This window comes from Manis javanica, chromosome 10 (assembly GCF_040802235.1).
Source record: "Manis javanica isolate MJ-LG chromosome 10, MJ_LKY, whole genome shotgun sequence".
NCBI lineage: Eukaryota > Metazoa > Chordata > Mammalia > Pholidota > Manidae > Manis > Manis javanica.
The window spans coordinates 72946202-72973633 of NC_133165.1; the positions used below are offsets into that span (position 1 = coordinate 72946202).

A 27432-nucleotide genomic window follows, 5' to 3' on the forward strand; every position below is an offset into this window, starting at 1 on the left:
CCACTTGACATAATAGTGAACAAAACCATCCACAGAGAAGCATGGGGAGTGCTGAAGATGGGTATGTGGATTTCAGAGCCCTTGTGAATTTATTTTGCCGTGTTCCTATAACTGGTGTCTCTCTTACTTCTTTGAAAATATATACTTGTAGCAAAAAGAACTGACAACAGATATGTAAATCTAGATTCAACATTGAACTAGCTCCTACCAGCTTTCTAGACTAGTTCTGTTTGTTACATATCATCCTCACAAAACTGATTAGTCATTGACTAGCATCTCCCTAAATACAATGGATTATCTGTATGGGAGGATTATTTCCCTCTGCTTTTATCTAACTGCTAAAGAACCATATTTATGAACAGCTGATGGCCTATACCTTACCGTTGGTTCTAATGAAATAATCTCCATTGCAGGTGCAAAAGTTTATGCTACCATGTGTCCTAATAAAAATAATAACAGCAAAACGTAGGTCCTAGATTTTAGCCTGAGGGATTCTCACACAGCAGACAAACCTCTGAGCGCCCCTTGCTCTCATTAACCACAGGTGAGTTGTTGCCCCTGCGTAGACCACATAAGAAAGAGGAAGGCTTAGTTCAGCCCCACTCTTTCAGAACTGTCTTCCCTTCTGCTAAGACTGAGGTTAACTTTCTAACCTTTCCAGCTGTTACCGACTCTCATCTTCCTTTCATAGGCAAGCTGTTCTGCTGTGCTCCTGAAATGCCCCATACTCGTTTACCCCTGTAGTCCATCCACTCTGGTCTGACTCCATGTAAACTGTCCTCATCAAGGTCACCTCCACCAGGTGCTCTTCAGCAGCCAGCGGGTTGGCATCTTTTAGTGTTTGTTATATTGATAATACTCTCCTTTTGGTCCTTTGCTTTTTCCACTGGCCACGTAACATCAATCAACGTATTTCCTTTTCATGATTTTGGCCTCTCATTCCCTCTTTCTCCTCCTTATATGGTGGAGATGTTGGCATTGACTCTGGGGTGTTGGTGATGACTTCCAGGCTTCCACTGCTACTTCTTGTACATACTGGCTTAGTGAATAGCACCATTTTTTTACCCACTTACCCAAACTGGAACCTGGAAGTCACTGTGACTCCTCTCCCTTTTCCCACCCTTACTTTATGTCAGTCACCTTAGTCCTTCCATTCTGCTTCCATGTCCTTGAACTTGTCCATTTCTCTCCATTCCCACAGCCCTATCTGAGGCCCTCGTAAGGTGACTTTGGATACCTGCTTATTGCTCCATCTTTCTGATGCCTGATAAATCTTTCAAAAGTAAATCAGATCTTACTACTCCCCTGCTTAAAGTCCTTCAGGAGTTCCCCAGTGCCTTTAAAATAAAATCCAAACCATTTAGTAAAACTGAGAGGACTTCTGCATATTTCTCTAGCCTCAACTATTATTGCTTATTCCTTAACTCATTTTCCAATGCTATCATAAATATGAAGTTTTAGGAAAATGCCTTATTCCCTCACTTCTGTGGGCACCTGCTGCTTTCTCTGTCAGGAATCATCTTCACCCCAGCTCCCTTCAGTCTGGCTGCTTCCTGCTTACCATTAAAGAAGGTGTCACCTCCTCCCAGGAGCTATTTCTGATTCCCTCCTTAAGTTGCCACCCTCCCTTGTCCCCTAAGTGAAGTTTGTCCCTCCCCTCCCGTTTGCCTTTAAGTGGGTCTATCACCTTGTGTGGTCCTAGTAGATTGATCTTCCAGAAGCCAAAGACCATATCTCATATCTTTTATTTCTTTATCTTATGTACTTATGTACTCCAAACATATTTGTTGAATGAATAAGTAGCTTTTCTTAGAAGTCTGAAAGCACTCAATTTTGTTTTTATCAGAAAGAACAACTTATAACTTCATTTTTGGGGTTTCTTCCCTCCCAGCTATGTAATTTTTTTAAGCTACAGTGAAGTGTAACTTGGTTCACCTGAGCTACCTATTTACCCAGCCTAGTAAAAACTTGACATTGTGATTTCAACTAGAAACCGATTCAGTAAAAGGGACCTATATGCTGTCCACAGCATCAGCATTATAAATATAATTGAATAGTTCATTAAATATGAATTAGATCAGTTTTAGTATCTGACTGGTCCACTATTTTTCTTCCCTGTATAGTATAAGTCTTAGTCTAAACCCAAAGCTCAGGGATTTCCTAGCACAGTGGTCATAAGTTATTTAATCTCATTAAATTGTGTTTTACTCACCTGCAAAATGAGTAATTGTAACTACTGGCTGATGGGAAGGTTATATGAAATATCTGAGAACTCTCTTCTAATGTGTGCCCCATAGTAGGAGTCAGTATATGAGTCTTCCACTTTAAGTAGCATTTATATTTAGAGTAAGGACTGACTAACTTAGGGTGATTTTCCCATTTTTCCCCCCATAGATTACATACCTTGAAATCCTTAAGATCTCCTTTTACATCAAAGCCATTGTCTGCCTTTTTATATTAGACATGCCATCCTGGATGTTCAGCTTTTGTTATAAGAGCATATTCGTCACATATTTTAGTGGTCATACATATTTCTTAATACTTTTATTTCACTTCTTCAAAAAAAGTTCTATATGGAAAGAGGAGGAAGAGTATCTTCACAGACTTTTGTGCACTAAGTTGGACTTCAGGCTGGTTTGAGTTTTACTTAACTATCCTGTTAATGCCTTTCCTGATAGCAGTACAATTTAAAAAACAAATCTGCCAAGTAATTCCTTTGCTCCTTTGAGATTGCTGGACAATCACTATAGAAGAATTTGAGTCCACGGAGGGTGATTAGGTAATTTCTCTATAATGTTTAATGGTAAATATTTTAAGAAAAAATCTGAAGTAAGAAGCCATATAGAATTAAATACTCACCCAACAACAATCTATTGTTGGTTTAATACAAGATTATGAAGGCTATGGTTCATCTGACCTCAGAAGACCCAAACTCAGGACCAGTCTCTATACCTGTATCTTGGTAACTTGCTTTCTTGACTCCGGATAGCTGAGCCAGTTGGCTCTGTTCCAAAGCACATTTGGGCTACAAGGGAACTGCCTGCTTTGCTAGCTGGCATTCAAGATTAAAGAGAAGATCAATGTTGTTTTTGGCAGCAGCTGCTGTTTTGTTCAGGGCAGTCCTAATACCATTTTGTAGGTCTGTTAATGAAAAAAAAAAAGAAAACCGAGCTACACCAACACTCCATTTCCTTTTTGACTTTGAGAAGTCTCTACTATGGACCCTAGCATTGAATATTTTAAAATCCCTTCTCACATTCATAGAAAAGTTTGGGTTTCTTCTTTCCCCAAGTTTAGATGATTGGAATCTCCTGGTTTCTCGAACAGCGTATGTTTCCCTGATGATGTTGGGAACATGTTAATTTGTGCTAAAGGAAAGAAGTCTACAAAGTGATTTGTGTTATAACATGTTCTGATCAAGTAAATAATTTGCTTTAGGGAGACCTCATCATTCCTTTTCTGAGCATGTGGCTTTTTAGTGTAAGGAAGGTTCTGATGTTCAGGAAGCATTGGTGATTGGGTGAATAGGACACCAGAGTCTGCTGAGATTGGTTTTCAACAAAAATGAGATTTAGGTAAGACTTTTGCCTTGAGGGTCTCCAGCCTCACCTTCCTATAACCTTTCCTCCCTTCTCTAAAGAATCTTTGAAGTACTAAATGCCACTCTTAAAACGGCTCCCAGATAAACATCTGCTATACCTGTTATTCAAAATTGAGTGTGAATTTTAGTCACTATTACTTCCCTCTTTCTGAACTGTTTCTGTTGCACAACTTAGTTCTAACAGTGCATACAGATTTCTCAATAGCCTTTTTCATCATGTAAATAATTTAAAGGCAACCTTTAGCAATGAAAGGGTTATTGGAATTTTGTGTGTTGTGGGGAGTATGCGTGGCCCGCATTTGATGCACACCTCTAAATAAAAACGTCTAGAACTGCCTACTATACTCTCAGTTTAATGTGTCTGTGTAATAAAAGGTTATCATGGAAGTAGAGGTTATCATACAATGAGCGTGACCTAGAGAGAAAAGTTGGGCTGATGCTAACAAAGTAGCCAAAGAAAAACGTCATAAGCAAAAGCAGAGAACGCTACAGAAAACAGTGAGAAGATTACCCAAACTAAAAAGATACATTTTAAAGCAGAAGTCACAAACACAGGGACTTTATGCTTCACTTCTATCTCCAATAGGGTGTGTGGGTGCACCCACACACCCACACATTTAGGCACTCATAGGCCATTATTAGAGTTTCCAGAAATTAAAGAGGAGGAGGGAGAAGAGATAAATACCTTGTTGATATATTGGAATAACTCACTTAATTGGAAGTCAATTGTCTATTAACTGAAGCCACTCTAAACACAGTTGGGAACTAGAAAATAAATTGAAAAAGGCATCTGAACCCAAAATCAATGTCAAAATACCCACTTACTAAAGGTCATACTCTTTGTTCATGGAATTGACTCGCTAAAGTCCTCTCTCTGTTTATTCAGTGGTTTCGAAGCACTTGTTTCCCTGGCTCCCTAGACAATCCAAACCCATAAGCCACATAGGTACATTGCACATACATAGTTCGAAAAGTTTTCGTTTGGTTCTCCATCATGTGGGTAAGGCAAAAATTATTCTTATTCTCGTTTTAGAGACTGATAAACAGATCCTTAGAGGGATTAACAGGACCTCACATGGGTAGGGGCTCTGGTTTTCTGGATCTACATTCCCTTCTCTGCCATCACACCACCAGTGTTCAAAAGCATGGCTTTTTTCCTTTCTTGCCCTTGGAAACCTTTGTTCAGACAAATTCTTACCCAGAAGCATGAACAAATAAAACAGAAGAAAAGCTCAGCTGCTTTGTGTAAAGCAGGGGTTGCAGACCCAGAACACTGATGGGCTCAGTGTATTTTCCTTACCAGGAACAGCTTTAACGTCATAACACTACACTGTTCATTCATTAATTCATTGCAGAAATTATCTTTATTGAGCTCTGACTTATTTTTCTATTGCTACTGTAACATTACCACAAATTAGTGACTTGTAATAAATTTGTTTTCTTACAGTTTGGCAATTTAGAAGTCCAAAGTGGGGCTTGCCAAGCTAAAATCCAGGTGTCAGCGAAACTATGTTCCCTTCTGAAGGCTCTCGGGGAAAGTGTTCCCTTCGCCCTTTTTCAGCTTCTAGAAGCTACCTGCATTTCTTGACTCCTGGCCCCTTACCTTCGTCTTCATTGCAGCAATGGCAAGTCAAGACTTTATCAATCACATTTTTCTGACCCTTCTACCATCATTGTATCTCTCTGATCAGAGCTGGAAAGGGTTATCAGTTTGTAAGGATCCCTATGATTAGATTGGGCCCAGAGAATCCAGGATATCAAGGTCCTTAGCTTAATCACATCTGCAGAGTCCATTTTACCATATAAGGCAATATATTTACAAGGTCCAAGAATTAGGGTGGGGCCATCTTTTTAACATTATTCTGCCTACCATAAGCACCCACCTTGGACCATGTGTTCTGTTTGCCATGGAGCCCACAGAAAACTAGAAATAGGCATTCTAATAGTAAAAATATGTTGTAAATAATGACCTGCCAGTCTGGGAGAAACAGATAAACTGATAAACTGAACAAAAACTGAAATAAAAATTTTAAAACATTCAAACAAGTACAGTAATTTGGACCAGCTTGGATAAGGGCAGTCACAAATGTTTACTCAAACTGTTTACCCCAACCCCGCTGAGCTTTATTGAGGTTGATGAACAAATAAAAATTGTGTATATTTAAGGTATAAAAATGTGATGTTTTGATATATGTATACATTGTGAAATGATGACCACAATCCAAATATCACGACACAGTTACCCTTTTACATGTGTGTGGTGAGAACACTTGAGAGAGTCTAGTACATGTCAAGTATGCAATGAAGTATTAGTAACTGTAGCCACTGTGGGGTGCATTGGGGCTCCAGAGCTTATTCATCCTGTTGAACCCTTTGATCAATATCTTCCCTTTTCCTCCACCCTTTCGTAACTTCCATTCCATTCTACTCTTTGTTACTGGGAGTTCTATAAGTGTGAGGGTTTTTTTTTAAATTTTTTTAACAAGATCATATATATAAGAGCATATGATATTTCTTTCAGTGTCTGGCTTATTTCACTTAGACATCCCTTTATTTGATGAACATGAATCATCAAAAAAAGTTTAATGTTTCTATCCATTGTTTAGGGAATTAGAGAAGGGTGTGTACTGTGTGTTAGAAAGATTTCTGTATAGAATAAAACCGAAAAATTCCCTTTCCATATAAAGAAGTAAGCTCTGCATTTCAGTCTTTCATGAGCAGGCTGATGGAGGAGGTATTTCTACTGCTGTGCAGAGTTCTTAATATATTTCTACCTTCATTGCTCCTCCATCCTCATGTTTAGTTATGCAGAGTGAATTGTTGAATTTTATGCAAAGTAAATGTTCCTTACCAGGAGCAAAGTATATATAAAATTAAATTACAATGTGAGTTTATCTAAAGCTTTAAAATAAAGTGTTTCAAGCAATAGGTTTGTCAGGATATTTGAATGTATTAACAGATTTAATTTTAGCCCTGATCAAATAGATTCCTATAAAGTAAGCATAGTCATATCTTTGCAGATGCAAAAAAATATCAATGATGCCCTGGTGAAATTATTCTGCAGTTACTATAAAATCTGTATTAGTATATTTTTTAAAAAACTACCAAAGAAGGTATATTCAAAAAGAAGGTATATTATGGTAATCTGAAACATTCAGAATATTCAAGTATTGCATGGAAAATGGAACAAACTTGGCCGTAACATGCTTGATGTTTGAAAAATTACTATTTAAAGTTTTAGAGATGAGTTCTCAGAGTCCTCTCATCAATGATCTAACAGCTTTCTGGAGATGCTGTATATGGTGTGGTGAAAAGGACAGGATTCAGAACTGGACAGACCTAGGTTTTTATACTGATTTTACCACTTAGAAGTCACCAAATCTCTCTGAATCTCAAATGCTTTGTCTTTTAAAATTATGACATACAAAATGTAAATTTTGTTTGAAATAAAATATACAATATGTTTGGCATACACTAAGTGTTCAGTAAAATGGTAGCCGTTATTGTTCAGAAAACACCAGCACCTGTGCTTACATATTCAGGCATCCAGCCTGATAGTACCGATGAACTAGACATGCTCTTATGTAAAGCCAGGGCCTCTGCTTGAAAACTGTATCTCACCGCTTCTTCCCTTCTCAAGGACATTGCTCAGCAGCTCCCTCTTTTCTGACCCACGGCAGGTGTATCCTCTTATGGGAATATCCCCACAGGCATATGGGCAACCTGGTATTTCTTCCATCTTACAAATAAAATTCTTCCCCTGAACCCAATTCCTTGTCTACTACCACCCTGCTTTATTACTTATTTATTGATTCATTTGCTCTCCTTTGAAGGACAACTCTTTCAAAGAGCTGCCTATATTCTAATTATTCTCATGTTCCCTTAAAGACTCCAGACTGGCACTTTCCTATAACTGCTTCAATGAAAATGTTCTTACTAACACACCAGTGGCCTCTATTCTGCTAAGTCCAGCTGTCAGTTCTCAGTCCTCTTCTTACCTGACCTACTGCAAGTATTTGACATAGTTTGACATCCTTCTCCTTAAGGTACTTTTCTTTTTTTAACTTGGCTTCTCTCTTAGGCTCCTTTGTGAGCTCTAAATCCTTTTCCAGACGTCTGAAGGTCAGAGCACCATAGAAATCATCCTTTGTTCTTTTTTCTATTTGTACTCATCCCTTGATGGCCTCATCTCCCCCTTGGTTAAAATTCCATTTATGTATCAAAGGTTCCATTTATATATATCCAGGCCAAACCTTCCTCCTTAATCTAGATTCAAATAATCTCAGAACACCCAAAAAACTCCTGATCTGCCCTCCAGACCTTCCCTTCCCTTCTCCGTATCAGTTGACGCCAACACCATCCTGCCAGCTGCTCAGGCCTGAATCATCGTGGACTCCTTCTCTCAAATCACACTCCAACTGTCAGGAAATCCTAATGGCTCAGCCTGCAGGAGACAAGAATCTAACCATTTCTGGTCAATGCATTGCAACCTTTTCTTGCCTGGATTTATAGCATTCTAACTGGTCTCTTTGTTCCTACTTATTGTCATACCTAAAGTCTGTTCTGATCACAGCAATCAATGTAATTTTTTTAAAGACTTTCATTTTTTTTTTAGAGCAGCTTTACATTCACAGCAAAATTGAGGGGAAGGTTCAGAGATTTCCTATATACGTCCTGCCCCACCCATGCATAGCCTCCCCTATTATAAACATTCCCCACCAGAGTGGTACATGTGTTACTACTGATGAACTTGCAGGAACACATCAGGATCGCCCGAAGTCTGTACCTTACATGAAGGCTCACTCTTGGTGTACAGTCTGAGTTTGGACAAATATACAATGACATGTATCTACCATGATAGTATCATACAGAGCATTTTCACTGCCCTGAAAATTCTCTGTGCTCTATCTGTTCCTCCCTCCCTCTCCAGTCCCTGTCACCCACTGATCTTTCCACTCATCCATAGTTTGGCTTTTTACAGAATGTCATAGTAGTTGGAATCATACTGTTTTTAGCCTTTTCAAATTAGTTTCTTTTACTTGATAATATGCACGTAAGTTTCCTCCCTGTCTTGGAATGGCTTAATAGCTCATTTCTTTTCAGTGCTGAATAATAATCCATTGTCTGGATGTACCAGTTTATCAGTTCACCTACTGAAGGACATCTTGGGTGCTTCCAGGTTTTGGCAATTATGAATTATCTGCTATGAAAATCAGTGTTCAGGTTTTTTGTGTGGACACAAATTTCCAGCTCCTGAGGGTAGATTCCAAGAAGTGCAATTGCTGGGTCATAATGTTCATCATTTGTTTAGCTTTGTAACAAACTGTCAGACAAGTTTTTTTTTTAATGTTCCTCTCCTTTGCTCAAAATCCTGTGGTGAGTTCCATTTAAGACCCTGCATGATCTGGCTTCTCCATTCTCCTTCTGTGACATCATTAGCATTATAATCTACCGCCCCCTAGTTTAGTGTTGTTCCTTAAATAGACGTTAGGCACTTTGCAGTAGCTTTTCTCTCTGTCCACATGGCTCACTCCCTTAGTTCCATCCAATCTTTATGAAATATTGTCCTCTCAATGAGGCACCACCAAATACCACCCTGTCTAAAAAGTCAAGCTGGTTCCCCACATACTACAATCTCTGTAAAGAAAGGGGTACCAGCTAGTTCTGGGGCTTTTTCCCTAGATCTGGGGTCTTGGCCCTCTATAATCCTCCTACAAGAACTCCAGCTATATATAGGAGTACACTTATCCTTCATCTAAGACAATCCTGCTGAAGTGACCAGACAGCAGAACAAGCACTTGTACATACTTAACTGTTGGGACTGGGACTGGTGGTGAGTAGCTGTGCTGGAGAATGAATGGGAGCTCACTGCCTGCCCTGAAGGGGCTGTTCAACCAGTGAAGCAGAAGCCCAAGAAGTGGTCCTGCACTCCCACCATCGCCTTCCCTTGACACGCACATGCCAAGTGTGCAGCAATACGCAGACACTGGAGCCTGCCTGGGAGGCATCTGACTCCTGCGCTGCTGTGCACGCTCTTTTCTTGCGTGGCCTCTATCCTTCCCTCAAGCTCAGTAGCATACCTGGTGCTGGGTGGAGCCTCCAGTGCTTCGTGGCTGTGAGCTTGAACCCAGGACCCCCGCTCTGGGAGAGCAGAGGAGGCATTGAAGTCCAGACCCCTTTATCTAGATAGTTTTTACTTTTCCACTGTTCTTAACACTTTTTGGTGTACTCTATAATCTCATTACTTATTGTTTATTGGTTATGGTCTGCCTTCTAGTGAGGACAAGCCTCCTGAGGACAGGAATTTTTTTGCCTTTTTTTCCCCAAATATATTCCAAGCATCTAGAAAAAATGCCTAGCACACTAAATCCTCAATAAATATTTACTGAATGAATGAGTGAGTGAACAAATGTGTTCGTGTTTCTCAGTACCAGTTATAAGACATGGTAAAGAGAACAGAATTTATGCCTTTGTATTTCTTAGACCCTGGAATATCAATGTACTTTTTAGTAAGATTGGCCATTTACAGAGATCCTTAGGGAGGATTCAAAATACATAACTACAGAGGGTCTTTGAGAAATATACTTCAAGGTGGGGGAGGTTAGGTCTTAGTAATGAGAATATAAAGAAAACTTGAGTTTAATTTATATACTTGAAGGAAGACTAATTTACTAGAGGAGATTTTATATGTTGAGATTGCCTAAATAGAAGAATCCCCCAAACAAATCGATTACACAATTTAGTCTTCATCTTGGTCCAAGGGTGATGGTATGATGGACTGTGATCTTACAGTGCTCAGAGTAGCCTTAACCAAAATTAAGTAGGATTACTGCTAAATAGATCACAATGGTAAAACAATAAAAGGCTTTTAATTTTGTTTGTAAGCCATTATTATATATGTAATCTTAGAAATTATAATGAATGATAATATCACTTGGTCCAGTATAGTATCTAATCATTTTGCAGATACTACTTGAAAATAATAATCCACTTCCTTTTTAAAAATTTTAAAATCCCACTGTGAATCATTTTTGCTTTTTTCAAAAAAAAATTTGTATTGAGGAACATACAATAAAATGCACAAATCTTAGTATGCAGCTTGTTGAATTTTGACACATATATACACTTGTCAGCATAATCCAGTTCCCTTTAATACATACTTAGCTACAAAAATAGAAAAGATTTTTAGCCATGTACACATGGGCTTTTGTGTAATTTTCAGATACCATAGATGAATGTTAACACAGAAAAGAACTCTCACATTTTAAAATACCTTCACAATTCCATGACTTTGCTCAGGCTGTTTATTTTTCCTGGAATTCTCTACCCTTCTTTGTCAACTCTTACAAATTCCTCCTTGTCCCCCAAAATCCAGGCAGTCACATATTTCTTCTCTGGCTTTTCTTGACACTTTCGTCTTGCCATTGGTTCTCCCCAAAGGTTAGCTGATTAATTGCTTCCTCCTTTGTGTTCCCAAAACATTTATCACAGAATGCAGGTGTTATTTATTTACCTGCCTCTGATTTTCAAGGGCACTTTCATCAACCTTGTTCCTCTAGTGACTGGCACAGCCCCATCTCATAATACTTGCTCAATAAATTGGTAATGGGTTGAAGCATTGGACTGCTTCTACTTTGGTCACTGATTTGTCCAGCAAATATTTATTATTAAGAGCTTTTTATATGCAACGTGCTGTGTTATGTGTTTGGAAGATACTGGAAAAAAATCAGGTGCTCAATTTCTTAAAAGCCTTAAATGCAGTGTAATAAGAAAAAATAAGCCATGCATAAAAGTGACTATAATACATGTTGAAAGTGTTATTTTTTCAAGGAGTTGTGCAGGAATACAGGTGTGTGTATGATGATTTCTTGCTAGGGTTCCCAGATATCTTTCTATTAACTAGGGAAATATTTTTCCTTATTAAACACCTAAAAAGCTTGTGATTCAAAAGAACAGTTCTTCTGATGTCTCAGAAGTTAAGTAAAATTCTATTCTAGATCTAGAATTCTCTCTCCTGTCCTCACTTTAACTTGGTGTACTATTGTAGGTTCTTGGATTAAAGCACTGTTTAGGATATGTTGTTACTTGCCAAGCAGTCTACATTTAAAGTAGAGAAAGTTTCTTTTGATGCCTTAAGGTATGAATGTTTTGCATTCCCTAGTTTTTAGAAAACACCTTAAGTAATAAATCCTTTACGTGTTACCACAAGATCATTCCGAATTGTCATTAGGAAATTGGTTATAGAAAACTGTTGATAAAAGTTAACAATAATGTCATTGAAATGAAAAATCCAAACCACATTTTAATTGAGAATTTTTTTAAAATTTAGTTAGCATAGTTTGAATACTTAGCATTTAATTATATTTAAGCCAGGAGTGTTTTCTTGTTTAATGTGGTAGATTACCTTTTCCACATTAAGACATAAGATGCTAATGGTTTGAGTGGTTATAGATTTTAGCTGATAGTCACCAGCAATTTTTCTGTTTTCATTTAGACTTGGATTATCACTTGCATTTATCTTCAACTCCTCCTACTGAATCCTCTGGTCAAAGCTAAAGGAATCTGCAGGAACCGTGTCACTGATGATGTGAAAGACGTTACTAAATTGGTAAGTCAGGACTGCTTTCAAGAGCTGTTACTCTTTCTCTTGGCCAGTTGTTTTCCTGCCCCTTATTAGTTCTAAGACAAGGAAAGAAATCGTTGAATTATATTTATGGGCTTACAGAGAGCATGTAAGGACATATTTCAGGTCTTGGGAAATCTGGGGACAAAACTGGCTCACTGAACACAACTGCAGTGACTCTGTTTCTTTGCTGGTCTTTTCATCTCTGTCACAGGCCATAAAGGGCACTGGAGATTCTCTGTGTGCTCATGTGCCAGCACCAGCTTGTTCCCTACTATATCTGTAGTGGGTTCCTCAGGGTGTCTTATTTCCCCTATACATGACTTTCTATCTTTCTGTAATAAGTCTAACCAAAGGAGATCTGAGATGGCCCTTCTCCCCTTCCAAACAACATGAAGACCTGCCCTCTGCGGGTGTGTATTTGTTCCACTGGTGAACATAATGGGAGTGATTTGCTGTCCAAATGTTGAACAGATTCATCTCCCACATTTGCCACACTGGACCTTTCCCCCCAGCAAAAGCCATTTTACCCTGGTGCCCGTTGGTCACTGCCAGCTTTATGCCATGCTTCTCTTCAATGCATACTCCAGGGAGAGAGAAAATATCTGGAAAGTACTCTTCCAAGCTCTCATGCTCTAGGGGAGATTTTACTTGCTCATTTGGGCTACAGCATGTGTTTGTAGATTGACAAAATTTGAGAAGCAGTTTTGCAAGTTCCTGGTTCAAAATAGCCAAGTGCCATTCAGTTATCTGACTATTGGCTAGAGAACAGAGGTGATACCAGAATAGGAAAGTGAGGGTTGTAATATGAAGAAAAAAAAGAAAAGTTTATTTGTTGAGATACATATCTTCCCTACTCTTGATACGCATTCCCCTGTTCATAATTTTTTTGGCGGGTTATAGCCAGCCTTCAAAAGAGAAGTAGAATGGTAGGGTCAGAGTCTTGCTAGTTTAGCCTCAGTGCAGAAGAAGAACACACACACACTGTTCATGCAGATTCCTTAGGAAGACACCCAAGTGGTTCCGGGTTTAAAAGTATTCCCTGATGCAAGACCTGAAGATGTGTCAGCCTGGTCTGGTAGCCAAAACAGTGCGACACTTGCCTACTGTCTTGTGCCTGGCTCAGTACTGGGTATAGGGTTGTGTTGCGGTTGAGGGGGAAGTATTAAAAAAAGAAACTTATCCTGGTTCTTTTCCCCAAGTTGCTTGTTAGTTTGTGACCCAAGAAACTATACTAAAAAGGAAAATGCACTATTATGTTCTAAATTTTGTACCAGTAGAAGGTCGTCATTAAACGTTTGTCCAGTGAATGAAGAAACGATGTGCTTCACTGTGGTGAGCATTGTGATCATGTGTGGTGTTTATTAAAATTGCAGGTGCCTGGGCCCCAGTCCAAGAGACTGATACACTAGGTCTGAGGAAGTGCTCCAGGCACCTACAGTTTTTGAAATTTCTGAAAGGAGAGTTAAGTACTTCTGCTGTAGATGGTATATTTGGTCAAAGTTTAGAGACCAGAGTGTCTTGACTCTCATTTAATCTCAATTCTTTTATGACTAGTTTTATCTGTGTTACAGATTTATATGGATGTCAAATTAATATGAGTCTCAAAAATATTCATAAAGAAGGTAATATCTGGGAAATTACAGCTCTCATGGGGCTGCTAGTAAAACTGCAGAGCTGTAATGAGCCCGGTGATCTGCAGTGGTCCTAGGGAGCAAATTTCAAGTATATGGACAAGGAATCATAATTGAAAGATGATGGTATATTTGCCAAGTTTAACATGGTATTTAAGAAAAATTACTTGTAGGTAGCATTTGCTAAGTGTTTGAAGAATACCACTGAATGAGCACCACTTTCTGTGAAAATGTCAAGCCAGTATTTTCAAGTGGCGTAGGTAGATATTAAAAGCACCTTCCAAGATTTTCTATTCTTGTCTTTAACCATCTGCTTATTTGCACTCTGTTACTTGTCAGGTGATACAATGAAACATGACAGGAAACAGTAACGAAAAAGGGGATACTTATTAATATTGACACTAAAATATAATTCCTCACCCTAAGACAGATGTGAAGAAAACAAGGTTTTTTCCTCTTTCAGCAACTGACTTGGGGAAAATTTTTAAGCTCAAGAGTTCATCTAGTGAAATTAGTATGTTTACTTTGGGTTACTGCAAAAAATCAAGTTAACAAAAAATAGGACTCAGAAAATCATTTCTAATTAAAGATCTACATAATTCACAGCCTGTATGCTGTGTGTCTTCGACTAGGAAATGGAGAAGTAATCCCTGATCTCAATGTGTTAATAGTCCAGTTTGGGAGATAAACCATCTCTATAAAAATATAAATGCATGTCACTAGTCACTAATACCACAATTACAACATACAAGTTGCCATTTAAAAGTTTTTACGGTTATAACATAGGACTCAACCTGTGCTGATGTACTGGTTAGGAGAATGGATTTTGGAATGGGGCAAACCTGAGTCAAGTCCCAGCTTTTTGACCTTGGAATGTAACTGTCCTTTTGAGTCTCAGGTCCTACTTCATATTTGGGGGCATAGATTAAGTAAGAGAATCTGTATATGAATCGTTTTACCAAAGTTATTGTCACATCACCTCAGTTTCCTCTTCAGTACTGACAATAAGTAACCTCAGAGAGTGATTGTAAGGATTAAATAAATTAATAAAACAGTGCTAGGAACACAGGAAGTGCCTGCTAAATATTAGGTAGTGGTAGTAGTGTAGTTTGGGGGATCATAGGATACCAGAGCTGGAAGGGAATCTAGAGACAATCTGGGAAAACTATTTTATAATTAAGGAAACTGAGACCTGAGGATGGTGAAGCCCAGTTCCTGGTCCCATTACCAGTGTGATGTCTTCTAGAACAGTGGTTTTCAGACTCACTCCTAGAGCTCACCCAGCCACTCTGCTTTTACTTATGTGTCTGAGGTTCCAAATATATGTCTGGGTTTCCAAATATGTATCTGGCTTCTAAAAAAAAATCAAACTGATGAAAAAAATATATGAAAGCTGCTGCTTTAAATCTGCGTTTATGGGGTATCATTTGAGAACCATCCAATCACAATCTCGTAGGTATTTACTTAGTAAGTACAGCTGTTGGGGCCCCACCACAGAAATACTGAATCTCAACATGTGTAGATGAGGTGTAGGAGCCTTAATATTTATGGCTAGCATTTCAGGTGATATTTTCATAGAAGTGCCTGCACTGCTTAGGCCTTCATACTTACAATCGTTATTTTTCATGTTTGAAAAGAAGCTGTGTTCCCATCCTTAGAGTAAAACTCATTAACGTCACTAATTCAAACATCAACATGAGTGACTTGAGTTTTATGGATTTATATAACCACATCTCTATAAAGAATAGCGGGACAAAGCATCTCAAAGTAAATCAGGTATACTGGATTGCTTGAATACCAATTCAGATATTACTTAGCTATGTATATATAATAAATCCTGAATGAAGCTCTCTGGGATTCAGTTTCTGGTTTTGAAAAGGAGGAACAAAGACATGCTCAATAGTTCTTAATCTAGGATCCATAAACTTCAAACCCTTGCAAATGGAACTCCAAATTGTGTCTATGTGTTTATGTGCATTTCTGAGAAGAGGATATATAGTTTTCATCTTCTTCCCAAAGAATTCTATGATCCCAAGAGAGGTAAGAACTACTAAATTAGATAACTTTAGAAGCCTTTATTTAGCTCCGAAATTCTTTTATTCCACAATGATACAGGTTGTACTTTTTAATAATTCAGTAATGCCTTGACTAAAGGAATTATATAGAGCAAGAGGAATTTGCTTTGTAGGCATAACCTTGATACACTTTATTTGAGGGTAAGAAGGTGGGTTGACGTATTTTTTGCCTTGTGCCCACAGTAATTTCTTCAACTGAAATTTTTCCTTTACAGTCTGTCTAGATCTACTTCTACATTAGGTGACAGCTCATACTGTGCCCACAGACCTTAAGTTTGCTTGGTTGGAATGGTTCTCATGACACAGAAGCACATGATTTATGACCTTACTGTCATTTCTTTTTTTTTTTTTTTTTTAATTTCTTCTTGGACACTTTGTACTACCCCTACTGTCCCCATGGTTTTCACTTGAAATCCTTCTGGCATGTTTACTTAGCATAACAGTTCATCTATTTACAGAACATTTTGCTTTGTTTCTAAAAAATGTTGCAAGACTTGTTTTAAATGGCAAACTTAGACCTACCTAAAGAAAGGGTCAAGTATCTGGAAAGAGAATGAATCAAACTTCAAAAACTTGCATCCATGTGACAGTTTGCTGCAGCTTTTAATGGTTGTGTTAATGTAAGGAAGAATCCAGACACTGACATAGTACAAATTAATTTCCCTTCTTGTTCTTCCTACTGTTCCTTTCATTTGTGATGATGTTTTTCCTGCATCTGGGGGAATAGGGTTAAATGCAACTTTGTTGTTTTTTTAAAAATCTCTTTTTCTTTAAATATCTGTTGAGTAATTATTTGTCTTCCTCAAAACGTTTAAGGTAGGTTGCTGCCCCACTCCCATTTGTGAAGGTGAAATTACTCTCCTTTTTCAAGGTCAGTCTGCAAATCAGTAGAATAGAATGAAAACTGAGAAATTAATGGTTTTCCTGGCCTTTCAGTAGCCACTTATTTTAAATAGGTTATATTAATATGTGACTTTAGAAGTTTACCATAATGAGAGAGTATAAATATATATTCAGATTAACAAATTTCACATCTTGAATGGACAATTTTGAATAATTCTGATTTTTATTCTTCAAATACAGTGTTCTTCATACAGAATTACCATTGCATTAACACAGAGGGTTGGAGTCTCCAAGTCTTCCCATTTCTAGATGAATTCTGAGCTTTTCTAAGCATACCTTCTCTTTAAAAGCTGAGATTTCATGTAGTTCTGTTTGACCATTGAAGAAACAAATGGTTTGATTCCTCAATAGGTTTTTAAAGTTTATTTTTAATAGTTTACAATATTTAGCATTTGATTTCTGCTCCTGTGGTCAGTAGAAATGTCTCTATTTAAAGCTAAACTTAGAACTTTTAGTATTCAAAGGACAGAAGTGTATTAGAAATAATAGTTGTGAAAATTAACAACTAGATGGCCTACTATATTCCAAGAGTGTCAGTCTTATCATGAAGAAAAATTATTTTTCCTTTATAGAATAAAACACTTGGGTACTACTCCCCTGCTCTTTGTAGTAGTAGTTATTATGTGAGCACCCAAAGCACTTTGCATGAATTCACTCCTTAATTATCATGACCCTTGGAGGTTATTATTTTTACCCCCAGTTTATTGGTTAGGAAGCTGAGGACTAGTAAAGGTAAGTAACTTGAGCACTTTTATCTGGAAATAGGGAGCTGAGTAGAGGTTTAAACCCACAACTGCCTACCTCTGGAGCACAAGAACCCAGTTCATAAGTTATGATTGTCTTGATTTAAGATATATAATGTCAACTGCAGTTGAAGGATTATCACTGAAACCTTGAACTTTATTTCCTAGGTGGTAGTGACCTTATCTTATGATTAGGAAGTGATCTTATTGTAGAAATTTCGATCAGTACTGCTGAATTGGGTCATCATCTTAAGGTGTGTCTGTGAAGTAGACCAAAGGATGTTTTTCATTTCTTCATCCTTTTTGAGAGGAGACAAGGTCATCTAACTTCATTTAGGCATTCGTCACTGAGAAGAGATGAGAGAAGTCTTGTGACATTGTTATCTTTTTTTATAAATCACTAATTATCATTAAAGAAAAAAACAACAAATACTAAAAAAAAGGTAATTGGACTGGCAAGTTAGATGATTGGTCAATATAAACAGGAGATGATTTACAAGGAATAATAAAAGCAGAAACCTTTCTCCAGTGATAATTCTGAAGACTGAACAACCCACATCACATACCAAGCTGCTGTAACTGAGTGAACTGGGATATTTAAATACAATGGAGATAATTTTTCCTCTACAGCAGTGATTCTTAAACTTCCCTGGGTCTGATGAGACTGAAAGCTGTGGACTCTTTCCATAAGAAGGTTCATATATGCACAACATTTTATGTACACTGTCAAAGGAATAATGAGCTCCTGCTGCTTTTGACTGGTACTTTGAACTTGGGAGAAACAACTGAGTCAAGGAAGTGTCTCACTGGGATGTCTAAGAAGCCACAGATTTCTTGAGATTAGGGGACTTCAAATGACATTCACATCATGAGATCCAAAGATTTTAGATGAGTGACCTAGAGAAGGGAGTTAAGTGTTCTGACTTTGTTTTTCTTCCAAGTCCAAATACCTGCAGGGTATGGTATTCAGCCAGGGCCTGTTTGGCTTGCAAAGACTTTTTCTTGGCTGAGTTTCCAGCATTTCCGCATGTTGTGCCCTTACACATTTTTTTTTCTCTTTCCAATGTCACTGAGTATGGACAATCCTTAAGATGTCCAAAGTGATAGCAAATGTAGCCTGTCTAGTAGAGTGAGGTCATCACAGAGTTACTTCTTTTTACAGCTTTATCTGTTTTACAATCTGGCATAGTATTGATATCCTTGTCATCAATAAATCTTGCCAGAATAATTTGACCTTTGGTAAAGTTTTCCATCAATTAAGTTTTATTTTAATTTTTAGCCCTGAACTTAATTTACTAGAATAAATGTGTTTTCAGAATCTGTAGTCTTTGTTACCTATTCATTGAACCCACCAACAGGATATTTCCGTGAAATCTAAACCATGTTTCTGCTTTTTCAGTTTCCAGTCTCTGTATAAATATTGAAAGCACGTTCAGCTCTTCCCTAGCGGTCTTCTCAGATATTTGCCATCTATTCTCTTTGCTCCTGTCCATCCTTAAAAAATAATCTTCTTAATGACTGGTTAGCCAGAGACGGGTAAGATTCCTCAAGGGAGGAACAACCTAAGACAGGCACAGTCACAGGGGGGCCATCAGGTGAGAAATTGGGGATCAACAGAGGTGAGGCTCAGAACCTCACCCCCACTGTTTTGAGAGAAATCTTCTGCATCCGTGGATGTTTTGCTGCCCTTGTCTAGCTTGGATTAATACTTAGTCCATAGGCACACACCTGATCATCTACATTTGCCCTCTTACAGCACTAAACTATGTTTTCTACCTTTATCTTGCATCTACCTACCACTTCAGCATTTTATTAAAAATAAAAATAATAATAATAATAAAGGGAGAAATGTGGGATCCACATATAAATCAAGTATAAAAATCAAACGAATATTCATATTTGATCTGAATGTTTATAGTTCATAATGCGTGATCAAAACCAAAAGTTTCTGTGATGAATGCCCTTGTACTGTTCACCATGTAAGAATTTATTCACTATGTAAGAATTCATTCACCATGTAAGAACTTGTTCGTTATGCTTCAGAAGATTGGAGACTGACGAGAATTAGGCTTGAGATGGATTAATGATTGTGCATTGAGCATTGACCCCCCTATACAGAATTTTATTGTTGTTAACAACCATTTGATCAATAAATATGAGATGCCCTCTCAAAAATAAAATAATAATCTTAAATTTACTATCTTATTCCTTCCCTGCTCAAACACATTCAGTGTAGCACCACTGCTTACATGAGAAACTTAAATTTGACTAAGTTTTTAGTAATTATCTAGTTCACCCTCTTCATTTTACCAACAAAGAACTGAAGTTCCACAGAGAGGAAGCAATGTGCCTAAGGCAGAAGTGACTCGCTATAGGGTTCTGGTGGCAGAGCTAGACCCGCTAACTTTACTGCCTTCCTTAGCCCACCATTCAGGTCTCTCTCTGACGGTTTTCCTGGTATATCCCCTCTCTCTTATCTGCTGGATCCTGATTTATCCATGCATGGTCTCCCAAACACACTTTATGTTTTCCTGTCTTTGCATATGATACTTCCTCTATCTAGAGTATCCCACTCCCTTGCAACTAATAAAAACTCCTACTCATTCACACTCCATACTTAATGCTGAAATTGAGGGTAAAGTAGATTAAGTGACTTGGCCAAGATCTCTGAGTTAGCATATGGAAGGGCTTGGAACCAACCTGGACAGTGTGTTGTCCCCCCAAAATCTGTGCTGTGACTTCTACATCCAACTGACTATTTCAAAGGAACAACTTCCAAGTTCCTTGGCTAAGCGCTTCCTCTAGTCTAACAGTTTCCCTAATGATCAATATACATAAGAGAAGCTGATCATAAGGGTATCTGTGCTCTATGAGTGCTATTCAGCATATTTTAAATGCTTGGAAGAACAGAAGTCATCTATCGACCATAAAAATCTACAACTTGACTACCAAAGTTCTCTTCCAAATGGAATTAGAAAGGAACCTATGCAAGCTAAGAAAATCACAAAAGGGAGGCTACTCTATAGATAACTGCGCTGAGCCCAGAACACAGAGCCAGGGTTTGCATTCCACCTCTACCAGGAATTCCTCATGCCTGTGGCCTTGAGATACCAGTTAACCTCTATTAGCTCCAGGTCTTCATCTGTAATTAGGCTTAATAATATATGTATCATGGAATTGTGATAGAAACTGTATAGGAAAGCTTGTTATAAATTGCGAAGCATTTAAAAAAAATAGTATTGCTTTTTAGTCACATCAGAAATTAAGTATCAGTAAATCAATTAAAAAGTATAAATTAGTATGCACCCTACAAGTAGCAAGGTGTGGAAATTTCAATTTGCTGGCCGGAGAACTTCTTATTTCTTTGACTTCTTTGAATCAATTTTTATATACAAGTTATTGACATAATTATTGGCCAGTATCCCCCTTACATTTTCTTTCCTTTTTAAGTGTGTAAGTTTTCTGATTAATAATTTGACCACCTCTTTATTTTTGATAACATAAATTATGCTTAGATAGGCGCTAGCTTGTCAAGCAGCTTGCATCAGAACCTCTGTTACTTCTTGACACATTTCTCCATCTTGGAATGGCTTTAATTTACGTGGCTGGTTTATAACATTTACGTGATTGATCTTCCCCCAGGCCTAACATAAAATTATTAGGTCATTTTGATTTTCAGGGATAGGGGTGAAGATCCAAAGACAAATTTTGGAAGCGTGGTGGGAAATTTGATCGAGAGGGAGAAAGTATAATGAGTAAGAGAGTAACTCCTAAATTAAAAATAAAAAACACCACCATCTGTAGCAGCCCAGATGTGTTTTCAATAAGCAGTGAGGATTCTAGCATTTCATTGGGGAAGGCATGAGGAAGGATCATGGGGAGCTTCACGAGAGGAAAATACCCTGGACAGGTGTGCAGAGAGTAGGTGAGCTAAGAGTCACCTACTGTGTAGTAGAGCTAAGAGTCAAGGGAAGCTGTGCTGTCAGAAACCTAAGTTCTAATCCAGATGTAATATGTAGCTGTGTGACCCTAGTTACTTGGCCTCTTTGACCCTCCTGTTCTTCATCTGTTAGATAGAGAAAATTTGCCACAGGGATCCGAGGACTGGCAGGATCAGCCCATTAATGAGCACAGTGCCTGGCATATAGTAAATATTTGCTAAATGTTAGGCTTGAGGCTGAGATGAGTATGAGGTTGTACCACAGGAGGTAAAATGGTAGTCAGGAAAATTTGACAAGTTATTTCCATAGTTCCCCTCTGATTTCTAGAAGCTGTTGATATTAACATGAAGAAACTTACGGATTGTGTTATGGCAGACATGTCAGAGATGATCTAGTCCATATGTATGCAATCCCAGCTTACTATGGGGAACAGTTGAAGTTTTTAGAGACAGTATGAAGGGGGAAAAAATATGTCTGCCAAAGCAACATAGACCCGTTGAAGATATAATAGTGCAAAACCACTTTTTCACATTGTATATTGTTTTAAAACCCAGTGGACTAAGTCAGCTGTTGGCTATATTATTCAGCTGGAAAATTTAACAGTGCTAGAGGGTGGATGACAGAGCCAGTGCTGTATGTAGGAAAGGAAAAAGAGAACCTAGAACTCTGCAACTTACCAGGACATGTGCCTCAGAAGTCAGTTATACTTCTCAGTTACAGTTCTGAGAAGCCAATGAAGTTCTCAATAAAGAACATGGATTGAGTGTTTATGATGTGTTTGTCACACTCATCTCAATTTGTAAATTGGCTGTTTGACATGGGCATTTTTATCTCCATTTTATGGATTAGAGAAACCAAAGAACAGAGTTTAGATTTGTTCCAAATTCCCTGGGTCCAAATCAGGCGCTTGTTCAACCAATGCTGAAAGGACTGATGGAAACATATTAATTTTTTTTTTGAAAGCCTTTAAAAGAAGCTGGCTAAATATTTGAGGTATCTTAAACGTTCAACCCTGAGTGAGTGGATTAAGTTATGTCACAGAAATGAATCTTTCCAAATAATTTAAAAACATTAAAAAGTTAGAAAGCATTTGCATCTCCTAAATAGCATTGCTGTTTTGAAGTTTCACTGCCACTTTTCTAGGATGAACACAGAACAGTAGTTCTCAAACTTGAGCATGCATAGAAATCACCTAGAAACCTTGTTAAGTATGATTTTGGTGGGTCTGGTGTGGCCTGAGAATTTGCATTTCTAACACGTTCTCTGGGGATCTTAACACATAACTTTGAGAACTGCAAACAAGAAAAACTATATTATATTACTGCTTCTGTGGTAGAACAAGTAGGAAAATAGTCCTGGAAGAGAATTTCAAGACCACAGATGGAAACTGAAATTCAAATCATGTTTCCAAAACTCAGTAAATTATACTTATCCACCCATTACTGAATTTGGAGTCCAAAAGATTGATATTATCACTTACTTTATTTTGGGACAGTGTGTTTGATTACAAAGGGAAATGAAGAATGAAAAATCACTAGGTAAGTATTGAAATTAAGTGGAACTTACAAAAACATAACAGCTTTTTTTGTTGTTAAAAAAAAACCACCTAAAACAATATGATTTATTGACATATATGGATTTTCTCATGAATTCTTTTTCCTTTCTTGTTTTGGTCTTTGTAGGTGGCAAATCTTCCAAAGGACTATAAGATAACTCTCAAATATGTCCCCGGGATGGATGTTTTGGTATGTAAACTATACATTTTTGAGTTTCATAGTAACTGATAAAAGAGATGGGATCATTTGTATTGAAATGGGAAATTATCTGCCATTTAGGAGTTTGCTAATTGTCAAGATTTAAAGAAGGTATCTTTGGAATTTTACTTACGTAGTGTTTTTTCCACCTCTCAAACAACTGTTAAACTTTGGTTGTAGGTGAACATTTCAGCAGGTGTCTTAGATCTGTATGACCAAAGTAAAAAATATCATCTCCATTAAAAGCTAGCCACAGTTTTTTCTCTTTTTCCTTAGCCTTCCCCGAAAAAGGCTAGAGTGTAAAATGATGTAAATTCTTTTATATACATCTCTTTCTTATTTGAGGACACAAAATATTTTATCTCAGGATTTGTTAGCAGTGCCATAGATTCTTAGAACCTTACAAAAATTGAAACCAAGAAATCTATTTTCCTCATTACACAATATCAGAAGTCAGACTCAAATATTTCAAGCAAAGGAAACAATGTAATGCCTGTGTACCCATTGCATAGCTTGTCAAACCTTACCATTATACAGTATTTGCTTCAGATATGTTTTGTGATAATGAAATACACAAATAAACTAACACCCCCTGTATGCTCCTTTCGTCTCTCCATTGGTCCCCCCTTTGTCTCTTAGTGTCAGTTTGTCTCTTAGGAACAAGTATTCTGAGCTGAAATTTTTCATTCCAATTCATGTTTTTGGGGCTTGGCATGAGGATACAATCCCCTGGAGTTGTAGCAACGGAGCACAGCAGGCCCACATGCTCTAATAATTTTAATGCAAATTGCACACCCATATATAAAATAGTGTATTTTTGTGCATATTTTTTTATTTTATATTAATGCCATTCTGTTGCATATACCACTTCAGAACTTATATTTTGCAACATGCCTTTGACGTAATGTGCTGCTCTGTGTTGATTCATTTTAACTACTGTATTGTGTTCCCTGAGTTAATTTAAAACCATTTGGGTTACCTCTTGCTGTGCAAACCAGCATCTCTTCATAATTTACCAAATACTTATTACAAATCCACCTTATGCAAGTTGTCTTAGGCTTTGAGTAATTCTTGTGTATATCAGTCAACCAAAAGTATACCAGTTTTAAGTGTGTTAAGCACATCACCAAGTAACATGCTTAACCTAGCAATCTTTGAAAGACTTTTTATCATTTCAAGAGAATATCAAAGGCATATTTCTTTCTCATAAGTAAAGTGATCACTTTAGCATGACCTACCTAAAGATCCTTAGACCATGTATCTTCATATTGAACCAGTTATCCTGGAGTCTAGGTCAATGTTTGTCCTATTGGATTAGGCGGAGTTCTCTGGAAATAGGAATGTAAAGTTAAGAGCAGCCTGCAGGTTAATTGGTCTAATCATTTGATCACTCAAGGCAGCCAGTATTTATTTAGGAAAAACTATGGAGCCAGCATTTTACCAGCCTCTGAGTTACCAGCACACTTCAATTAGCCTGTGTTCAAAAACTTAAATAATAACCAGGGGGAAATTATCTGGCCTTTTTGTAATGCTTTTTATTCTCAAAATGATTCCACATATTTATCCTTGGATGATTAGAAAACCCCTGTGAGGTGGGAAGGTTAGCTCCTGAGATTCTTATTCTACAAATGACACACTGAGGTTTACAGCCCAGAAGTATTTTGCCCAAGGTTATACAACTAGAAAGTGAGAGTCTTAAAAAAGAAACTTAAGGTCATCTGACTCTTAACCCTGGGTTACAGAGTGTGGGTAGCTAAATAACTACAGTAGCAAGGTGTGGTGTCCTGGGGGAAGCATCTAAGTAATAAAGATGCACCCTGCTCTGACTGTAGAAGCATTTAGGCCTGTGATTGCCCAGCTCACTCAAAGAAATCATGCAGCTCTTTGAAAAACAACAAATGTTATATTGAAAATAACAAAACAGGTTATTTTGTGCTGGTATAATCATAGATTGTGCTAAATCATAGATTTCCGTACTGGCTGGCAATGGCAAGAGCCAAACTTGTAAAAATAAAGCTGATTCACTGCCACATATTTTTTTTTGTTGCTGTAATTGAGAAAAGTCCACTATTATTTGATCTTGGCACACCATCCTGGCACAACTAGAGAAACTGTTCTTGGCTACCATAGCTGGCAAGGAAGAACAAGCCCATGCACATGGCTTAGGCAGAAACAACAGAGTTTTAAGCTTTGTTTTACCTTCATTTTAAAACTTTAGTTTCTGCCAAGACCAGACGAGTTTCCCAATGGAGAGGCCTCTGATTATCAGTGGTAAGAGTCCCAGCAGCCTTATTTTTTGTTTTTAAACAATAGAGGGTGGAGTAAGAGTCAGAGTGATACAAGATTCTCTGGGGTCAAAGCAGTAAAATTTCCCTGAGGCACTGGAAGAAGAAAGCTCTTAGAATACACTCTATCTTTTGCTTTATTTTAAAAATCAGTTAAATACTACTGAAAAGGGGAGGTTACTTTTCTAAGGGCTTTCTTAGAAATTACCTAGAAGATTCTCTCTCGCAAATAGCAGGGTATGATCAACCAGTTAGTATTGAAATACAACAATAATTACCAATTCTACCTAAAATTCTTTGCAAAACTGCAATATTGCTAGGCTGTTCCTTTGTTCTTAGCCTTAAAATTCCCTAACATCTCTAATCCTTTCCATTTCCTAGTGATGTGATTGCAGAAAGAACAAAAAATTGAGTTGTTGAATTGGTGCCGCACATCTGCAGTCATTCTAACATCTAAAATATTTTATAAACTATGACTTGCTTGTGGTATTTGAGTAAAAAACTCATCAGTTTTTAATTAAAGTAAATTACGTATTTATGAGTTTTAACTTTATTTGTACCGAAAACTTGTAAGAATATTCAAAGAACATCCATATACCCTTTAATCCCTATTAATCTATTTTTAACATTTCACCTTGTTTGCTTTACTAAATGGTTGCTTTTGGTGTGCACATGTGTGTTTCAATATTTCCCTAAACCTACTGAGTAAACTGTATACATGCTGGCTGTTTACTAAATACTTGAGTGTGCATTTCCTAAATAAAGGGTTTTTCACTTATATAACCATGGTATGGTTGCCAGCTTCAGTACATTTAGCAATCACTGAAATGTTTCAATCTGTTGGCTGTGTTTCAATTTTAGAATTTTTTTTTTTGCATTTCTTTTCCTCCAGTACAAGACCCAATCTAGGATCATGATTTGCATTTTGATAACGTGTAATAGGCAGACTAATGGCTCCTCAGGGATGTCTTGGGCTAAGAATGTATTACCTTACATGGCAAAAAGGACTTTGGAGATGTAATTAAGGATTTTGAGATGGAGAGATTATCCTAGATTAGCTAGGAAGGCCTAGTCTAATCATGTGAATACTTACAAGAGGGAGGCAAGAGTGTCAGAGCCACACAGAGGTCTGAAGATTATACTGCTTCAGCGATTGTACTGCTGGCTTTGAAGACGAGGAAGGGGCCACAAGCCGAGGAAGGCAGGTAGCCTCTGAAAGCTGGAAAAGGCAAGGGAAGAGATTTAAGCCTGCTAAAACCAATTATGGACTTCTCAACTCAAGAACTGCAAAATACTTCTGGGCTGTTTTAAGCCCATCAAGTTCATGGGCACTAAAACATCATATCTCTTTAGTCTACTTTAAGAGTCCCTCAGCCTTTGTCTTTATGACATTGAAATCTTTTAATCATGCAGTTGTCCCCTTTAGGTAAAATGTTTCTCTTTGAAACATTTAATTGATATTTCCTAATGATTATATTCAGATTATGCATTCTAAGCCATGATGCTACATCTTCAGGTTATCACGTCCAGAGGTACACAGGGTCCATCTTCCTGTCATGTGCTGTTTGACTACCTGGTTAAGGTGTTCCACTATTTCTGTGTATTTACTGACCAGCAATTTATGACTGATCTTTTGGGAGGACACTTTAAGACCATGTGCATTATTTTAAAGGCGGGGTTAAAGTCATTGGCCACATGCAATATTACTCTAACAATAAGCCTCCAGCCCTCTTCCAGTGCCCTCCCTGGGGTGTGCATGATTTCCCTTCTTAACTATTCCCACTTTCTTTTGCCTGCCTTGCTGCCTCTGTGCTCTTCTCATTTCCTTGCCATTCCAGGAATTTATCACTTGAAGCTGGCACCTTTCCAAATC

General features: G+C 37.7%; 1 protein-coding gene across 2 annotated transcripts in view; it reads left to right on the top strand.

Annotated features, from left to right (window-relative positions):
- Positions 1–27432, top strand: part of KITLG (KIT ligand) — an 86413-nt gene that overhangs the window by 22084 nt on the left and 36897 nt on the right. For both annotated transcript variants that reach the window (XM_017659037.3, XM_017659036.3), the window contains exons 2-3: positions 12096–12209; positions 23203–23265. In XM_017659037.3, the coding sequence (XP_017514526.1) occupies positions 12096–12209; positions 23203–23265 (177 nt within the window). The remainder of the gene's footprint in view (positions 1–12095; positions 12210–23202; positions 23266–27432) is intronic.